The 9,028-nt window shown below is 38.1% G+C and overlaps 1 protein-coding gene across 1 annotated transcript; it reads right to left on the bottom strand.

The window, feature by feature from the left end:
- Positions 1-264: 264 nt before the first annotated feature.
- LOC129521041 (60S ribosomal protein L17-like) lies at positions 265-873 on the bottom strand. The gene has a single exon (XM_055342246.1). It carries the CDS (start codon positions 840-842, stop codon positions 288-290), a length of 555 nt encoding a protein of 184 aa, XP_055198221.1. The 5' UTR covers positions 843-873; the 3' UTR covers positions 265-287.
- Positions 874-9,028: the final 8,155 nt, after the last annotated feature.

Raw genomic sequence — 9,028 nt, 5'->3', positions numbered from 1 at the left:
ATAATATCACTGTGATAATTTTACAATAAAATATTTCACAATAGACAATTCTTACCTCATAATCTAATATCAACTTGTTCAAAAAATATTTATTAAATTTTTACTCTGAACCAGGCACTGTTCTGGGTGCTAAAGATGTGGCAGGGTAAGAAAAAGAGTCATTTGTTATTCAGACTAGTGGTCTTTTAGATATTGATGGTAATGTCAACTATGATCAAGACTCATTTTTTATTTTTTATTTATTTATTTATTTTTTAATTTTTATTTGCATTTATTCTATGCAGAATTTACTCCCGGGCCGTAAGTTTTTGTTTCTTCAGTTTCTTCTGGGATATCTTTTTCTTCTGTGCAACCTCCTCTTCTGGTTTAGGAACAATCTGCTCTTTTTCAGTAAGAATCATCTCAATGTGGCAGGGAGAGCTCATGTATGGATTAATCCGGCCATGAGCCCTGTAGGTTCTACGTCGCATCTTGGGGGCTTTATTCACCTGGATGTGCTCAATGACCAGAGAATCTACATCTAAACCCTTAAGTTCAGCATTACTCTCCGCATTTTTAAGCATGTGCAGTAAAAATTCAGCACTCTTCTTGGGCCACCGACCCTGTGTCCAGCCCCACTGTTTGGCCTGCGCACACCTACCAACTCCACCATTGTAGCGACGGAATGGCACACACTGCTTCTGCAAAGTGACATCTTTCAGATACTTGGTGGCTTTTCGAATATGCATACCCTTGATGGCCTGGGCAATTTCACGTGTGTTCTTAAAGTGAACACGAAGATTTGAACCTCTCGACTTGCATGATTTTGTAGGGTTTTCTGGGTCCAGCGAGTAGCGAACCATCTCCGGAGGTCACCTCAGGCCGCTCGGGGGAAGAGGACAAGACTCATTTTTAAAAAATATTTATTTATTAGGAGAGAGAGAGCATGAGCAGAACAGAGGGACAGAAGGAGGAAAGGGGGAGGGAGCTCATGCACGGCTCAAGCCCAGGACCCCGAGGTCATGACCCAAGTAGAGGGTAGACACTTACTGACTGAGTCACCCAAGCATCACTGATCACAGACTTTTATCTAACACCCAATAAGTTGGAAAACGTAGGGGTTTTTATGGCCAAAAAGTCACCAGCAGCACCATACAAGGAAAAGATAATAAAATTTGAAAAGTACAGTTAGAGAAAGAAGGAGGTTTCATTGTTATATAGCATAGATATACTTCTGATTCCCACTGAGCTCAACTACAAGCAATGATACAAAAGGATCAAAATCAAAGCCATATTACATGTTATATAATTTAAAGTAAAGAAAAAATTCTTTTCATTATTCAGATCTAAAACACAAGCTACTAATTGGGGGGAAGGGGTAGGCATCAGGCTGGCCACAGACTTCTCTATGGAATAGGACATCCCTATTCCATAGGGATGGAGGCCCTAAATTTCCCGAGATCAGGAAACAGTAGTTAAAAATTCAATGTAAAAATAAATGAATAAATAAATCACAGCCACTGAGAAACTGACTTTAGAATAGAATCTTAGTGAAATAACTAACAAAATAAACATGATAAAAGCAAAAATAAAATTGAGTGCCCATGGTATGGAAGAGATAGGAAACGTAAAACTGCTAATTGCCTAATAGTTTATGATAAGGAGTTGATCTCTAGTGTTATTCATTGAAATTGTTTTAAAAAATACATCTCTGTCCCCTTCACAAGTTGATCATTCTTTACTTAATCTCAGAGACATTGTCGTAAGTACTGCGTATCACAGTAAAAATAAATAACTAAACTGTGATACTTCACATTTCTTCTGTATAAAATAAATTTAATACTTTTCTATTACAACTGCCTTAAGTACTGTGATCCCATTGTTATAAAACTCCTTCTGGGGATTCCTGGGTGACTCAGTGGTTCAGCACCACCTTCGGCCCAGGGCATGATCCTGGAGTCCTGGGATCCAGTCCCACATCAGGCTCCCTGCATGGAGCCTGCTTCTCCCTCTGCCTATGTCTCTGCCTCTCTCTCTCTCTCTCTCTCTCTCTCTCTCTCTCTATCTCATGAATAAGTAAATAAAATCTTTTAAAAAACTATTAAACAAATAAAAAATAAAAATAAAACTCCTTCTCTTTCCTTTCCACCCTTCCCCCTCACCTCGACCCCATACATCACACGGAAGCATCCAGAAATGATGCTTACCACATGTAGCCAATGTTATTTCTGAATGGTGGTATAGTGGCTGATTCAATGCATTCCATTTATTTTTCTCAATTCCCTGACAGTACCATGGAAAATGATGTCCTATTCCAAGACAGTACATTTATGAACATTATAAAAGAAACGGAAATAATGAAACAAATCTTGTTCATTGCACATAGATTTAGTTTTCTCATTGACACAAATTATTATTTATTATAGAAACCCTTCTGACTGTTCTGTTTCTGTGTATAGAAAACTCTTTAGTCCTAAACTCAGTCCAGAAAAATTCTCATTATTCAATGTGCAACTTAAATGTCAGTGTTCATCTATCGTCTTTCCAAATTGTCCCTTCTCCCAAATCATTAGTCACATATGCTCTTATGGTTCCTTTTCATATCTCCCTTATAATGTTTATGTTGTAATATAATAGTATTTCTTTTGGAGCTCCTAGAGAACAGAGATTATTTCATTTATCTTTGTCCCACAAGCACAGGGACTGAGATATTATATTCGTTTGATAAAATACTTTTGATAAATTATGATGGGACAGAGACACAAGTTAACCAATAACTACAATTCAGTGGAATAGGTGCACTGTTGACATTACATACAGAAGAATGGAAGAGAATTCTCAACTCATCCTGGAAGGAAATAGGCAAAGAAAGCTTTGAAAACATTTTGGACATGAGATCAGGTCTAAAAAATAGATCAGAGTCAGTATAGTAATGAACCTGAAAAGTTAAAAGTAAAATATACATTATATATATGAAATATGTTATATATAATATATAATATGTATTACATAATTATATAATACATTTTTGTATATTTATATTTATGTTATATATATATATATTACAAATACATATAGGAGAAAGTATGCTCTATCTAGACAATTGTGAGAATGTGCTTAGGGAAGCTGACATTTAGGCTACAGAGGGGAAAAATACAAAAGAAGTGGGAGAAACAGGAGAAGCCTGGGTGGCAAAGAACATGCTTATATTATGGAAGAAGGCCGTCATTTTCCCCAAAAGCAATGAAAATCTTTTGAAGACTTTAATCGGAAGAGCTATTTGTTAATACATGCCTTTCAGAAAATTATGAGAAAGAAAGAGCACATTCACACACTGAACATGTACATATTCATTGCATGGATGAGTCGTTGAATATCAATTATCAGTTTGTTAAATGACAACTGCAACTGCATGATAGAGGCAAAAAGTAGAAAATGATTCTGAGAAATGGCCATGAATATGGTCACTTAGCCAAAAGGCGTTAAAAGGAAGCTATACCTTAGGTACCCTGAGTAAAGTATCAGAACCACTCCGTATCTTTGAGCCTCCATGCACTTTTGGGATTCTAACACAACAAAGAGAAGATGGATTTAGCTTGACTTTAAAATCATAGAATATTTTATTTATGCCCTGATACTTGCTACTTAACGGAAACAAGACTATGAAATCTCCCACCCAGTTCAAAGTTCTACCTTTAAACTAAAATGCATATAAATCACACAAACACATGCCCCTTTTCTCTTATTTGACATTTCACTGCCTGGTTCAAGCTCCTGTTCTGGAAGTATTATAACAAGAAATATTTTAGGTCAGGAGGAAGAGATATGAGTAAGAGGTATGGAAGGAACCAGCCAAAGAATGTTACACTCACCCTTAATGAGAGTGATTATTCCCCAAGATATCTTCTTTTGCATGCTCTTGGCATCTTACCCATTTCACATAAAAACTGAAATGTTTCCAAGTAGTGCAGGCCTTTACTTGACATTTTGATACTTATCATATCTCATAGGTGTCCTCCAATTTCCAAAATCAATAAATCAGATCAATACAAAAATAACATTAATTTTCTGCACCAGCTTGGAAAAAAAGTGAAAGCAAAACATTCTAAGCAAAAAGAGGAGGCCTCGCCCTGTCCAACAGATAAAGGGAGGGATAATTGAATATTGTAGTACCTCCAAATGCTGGAGAGTAAACTGACAAATAAAACAAACAAAAAACCCAGAAAATTTTAAAAAAAATAGATAAATGAGGTAGTTTAGGTCATATTTTTTTAAAAAGATTTTATTATTGAGAGAGAGTGAGCATGGGGCGGGGAGGGGCCTAGAGGGACAAGCAGGCTCCCCGCTGAGCAGGACCCCAAACCAAGACCTGAGCCAAAGTCAAATACTTAACCATCAGAGCCACCCAGGTGCCCCTGAATCATTATCTTGGGAGTGGATGCTCCTCAGCGTTCCCGATGGCTGACACTTGCCATTCATTCCAGATCCTCCTTACCCATACTTTTTGACTCTTCTGAGGTACCCTCTTCTTTTTTGGCAGGCCTCTGCCTCTTGCGGCCCTCATCTTGGATTTTCTTTTGTTGCTCTGCAGCGGTTGCTGGGCCTCTTTGTCTTTACAGCAGAGACCTGGAAGCCTGGAGCTTATGCTGCAGTTAATGAATGACCGAGGGACCTGGAAGTCTGACTTACACCATAGTCATCCTCCAGGATCAGGAGAGATGACCTTCAGCAGAAATCTGCCTAAACCAACATCTTGTAGAGATGCTTCTCCTTGAGCTCCTAGCTCCTCTATTCTTTTACTGATTGTTCTTTTTTTTTTTTAAGATTTTATTTATTTATTCATGATAGTCACAGAGAGAGAGAGAGAGCGGCAGAGACACAGGCAGAGGGAGAAGCAGGCTCCATGCAGGGAGCCCGACATGGGATTCGATCCTGGAGACCCAGGATCGTGCCCCGGGCCAAAGGCAGGCACTAAACCTCTGCGCCACCCAGGGATCCCTACTGATTGTTCTTGAAAACCATTTCTGCTTTCAAGAGCAGAAGTTTGCATATTTGAAAGATGTAATACTGTAATATTTACATAGGTTTACAGCATGCACAGGACTTTTGAAAAGGCAAGAGGAAGAAGAGAAAAATCCCGACTACAGACTGTAGTGTTTAATTCTTCCTCTTTGGGTTTAATTGATGATCTAAAAAGTGACTATTTAGGAGCACTACATGGTGCAGTTTTGGGCCACCACCCAGATCTCTCCCCGAGAGGGCAGCAATTCATTCTCCAGATTCCATAACTGAGTCTGTCCCCATGATTGCTTTGCCTAGGGGCAAAGCCCTTCCTGAGGGGAAGTCATCTCCTAATAATGGGTGGATGCCTGGGTACAAAGAGCAACTCCCTTACCTCATTTTGCAGTATCTCTGAAAAACCTCAGCCTCAGAGATCCCTGAGAGCTAAGCTGAGGTCACTCTTCTTCATCACAGTTTAAATTCTTTCTCTGCCCATTACTGCTTTGTTCAGTCTTTTGTGAGTATTCTTTCCAAGAGTACCTCCTAATAAGTCACCTGCTTGACCAGGCTTTTTCCAGCAGTACATATATAACATTCAAATGATAGGTCTTGAACTCCTAGTGGATCTTGGGAGTGGAGTACCTGATTATGGGACATACAGGGACCATGCCATTAGAACTAGCCTTCAAAGTTGCTAGATACACAAAGTAATAAACTTATGTCAGGCCAACAGTAGTTTATCATAAGACAGAATGGTACATGTGGGATCAGACATGAACAGTCAGAAGCACGGGTAAGATGCATAAGCAGATGACTCAGAGGCCGTGGCATCATCTCCTCAACTCACTTACTTTCAAGTCATGCTTATGGACACGTGTCAGGAAGGGGAGTATCCTTAATGACCAAAAGAAGGAAAAGACAAAAGGCTGATGTGCTTCACAAAATAGTCAGCTCCATTGTGAGTGCAATAAAACATTTATTTAACGTTATAGTGGCCTGAAAAAGCAGTAGTGAGGAAAAAGCTTCCCAAACGCTAGAGCTTGGGAAAGTGCACTTGGTCATTCACTTCGCATGGAAAGAAAAGTGGCATGGAGCAAGAATATGGAGCAACTAATGGGCAGGAGCAATGATGTGTCAGTGATGTGAACGGAAAACAACTGGAACATCGAAAACAAAAAATTCTGGGGAAGAGGCATGTAACTAGAGCATTTATGCTGAACACAAAGTGTGAAAAGTCTTTGTACCATATTAGCAGCCTCTAGACAGCATCGGCCATTGCAGATTTATCATACAGCCTAGTATATAATAATAGGTAGATGATAGTAGCCAAACACTGTCACCACCCACCTCAATACCAGTACAATGGCCCGTGGTGGCAGAAAGGGAGTCTGTGAATAGACATAACAGCCTAAGTTCTCACTCACCAATACAGGTGCAGTTACTGCTGTCACCACATGACTAAAATTCTCACAATGTAGACTAACAACAGCAGCATCACTTAAGAAGATCAACTAGCAAGTTGGCAACAGGTTGATGCCATTGAACCCATGTATCCTGCAAGGGATATCAATCATCTTGACAAAAATCAGCCAATATTCTGAAAATGAATTTGCTTATTCTTTCTTTCCACAGGGCCTCAACCAACACCACCTTCCAAAGGCCTATAGTGTTTGATTCACCGGCATAGAATCCTGCATCACATTTCATTGGACAGAGTGATCTGCTTTGGAGTAAATGAGGTTCAGCAGTGGGTACATCACCATGGGATCCATTAGTCCTCTTGCATACCATACGGCTCAGAAGCTGCCAGTTGACAAAATGATAAACAGCTTTTTGAGCTGCAGTCTTGGAGAGAAGACCCTCAGAGAGTAGAGAGCCCTCCCCCAAGATGTAGCGTACACCCTAAGTCACTGACAGTCACACGTGTTGGATCGTAACAGCTAAAGAAGCACAGGGTAAAGTGGAAATGACCCGATTTCTATTTCCATCATGCCCAGTGAACCCACTTAGAAAACTTGTGCTTCTGTTCCCTGAGACTCTAAGCTTAGTGGGCCTGGATGTCTTGGATTCCAGAGCATTGTTCTACCAAAGGACACAGCAAGAATTCCATTAACAAAATACGATGCATCCACACAAAGGAGTATTATTTGACAATAAAACGAAGTACAGATATATGCTAAAACCTGGGTAAACCTTGAAAATGTTATGCTAAGTAAAAAAAAAGAAAGAAAGAAAAAAAAACAGTTGCAAAAGATGACATATGATTCTTTTATTACAACTTTCCTGAATGGTTACTCCGATCTTTTCTTGCATGGTGTGCAGCATAATTATAAGTAAATATTTGTTTAACAACTGTGTTACATACTGGACTCTAAGTCCCATGAGGATAGGTACCACATCTGCCTTACCTATTCCTGTAATCTCTTTTTAAACCATACCTAATATGCATAGGAAATAAAATCTGTATATACCAAATAAACAATATATTTTTTAAAACCTGTACATTGGTTTACACAGCTTGTACCTGACAGAATTCTTTTCAGTCACTGAGTTAAGTCGTTTTTATTTTTACTAAGATATCACCTTTTTTTGTCATAATTTTACTAACCATCAGAATTATGGAGATCTATGTCCTGGTTATAAATAAAATCTAAGTAATGGAAATGGTGGCTTAAAGCTATAAAGTTTAATTAAAACTATCTTCAGTCAAGTTGAAGATTTTGCATAATCTAGTTTTTACAGTCCTCAAATCAATGCAACATGTTGATGTATTTTGTAGCATTGTAAGTTAAATACTCTGTGAAATGTCTGATAAGAATGTTTTGCCAGTAAAGATGAGATTAGAATGGAGCCTTCAGGGATACAACTAACTTTGCTTATTCTACATCAGGAGAATAATCATATCTATTCACATATATCTATATAAATACATGCCCCCACACGTACATGGTACTGTAAACATTGAAATCTAGCACAGCCCATCCAAGGAAATAATTGCTGCCTTAACACATCTAATCAACAAACACAATCTTATAGTAAGATTATAGAAGTGAAAATGCCAAGGTCTACTATCTGGGTATTATATGTATTCAGTAAAAGAAGTAAAGAAAAAAAAAATCAAAGAATCTGATTTTTTTTTGAAGCTTGTTGATTTCTATAAATTCCTTGATCATTTCATTATTTACTGAATTTATCTGAGGATAGAGACTAGACATCTATATTTTTTTGCAAAACTTCCCATGTGATCTTGAAGTTTGGACAATTTTTTTATCTGTTGACCTAAAGTAACTTTTCCATTAGTATCAACAATGTCTGTCTCATTTAATTAATTTATTCAGAAATTACTTACTTTGTATAAGCATTTGTCAGTTCAAGTACAAAGAATAGCATCCTTTCTAGCTCTTTGGGGATACAAAGCAGGCTGCCTCTGAGAATAGAGCCATAATTTCAACATATTTGAAGAAGGAATATTCAACTTCAGCCAGCAGTTGAATTTATGAAACATTGAGACAATGTGTATGAGAGAGAATCATAGAAGTAGACTCTCCCTAGGACTTTCTAAAGAACTATTAAGGAAAGAGTACTTAGCCAGTGGTCTGACAGGTTTGGTAGCCATTGCTGGGGTGAACTCATGGTCAGAGGGATGCATCAAGCTATTTTACCCAGATGTCTTTAGAGATAAATTCATCTCTTTAATATGTTTGCTGTCCAATATCTGGATTCTGATTCTGATGTGAATCCTCATGGAAATCCAGCTATTATAGAGAAAACATGTACTTCTCATACTGAATTTTAGATTCTCTCATGGGATATTAAAATTATTGCAAAATCAGAAACTGACAGTGAGTTTCTTTATTCACTCACCAATATTTTAAGAGCCTTCTATAATGCTGTAAATTGTGATAGATGATAAAAATAAGCAAGACAGCCATTGTACCCATTCCCACTGAGCTTACACTCTAGTGAGGAACATACACAATTAAGAAACCATTTGCAATACAGCGTGATGAGTGCTATGATGAGAGGGATCTAGGTATCACTGTGGATG

This window comes from Nyctereutes procyonoides, unplaced genomic scaffold, assembly GCF_905146905.1.
Source record: "Nyctereutes procyonoides isolate TBG_1078 unplaced genomic scaffold, NYPRO_anot_genome, whole genome shotgun sequence".
Lineage (NCBI taxonomy): Eukaryota > Metazoa > Chordata > Mammalia > Carnivora > Canidae > Nyctereutes > Nyctereutes procyonoides.
Note: the sequence above shows the minus strand (reverse complement) of the source record. Positions and strands in the feature narration are given on the sequence as shown.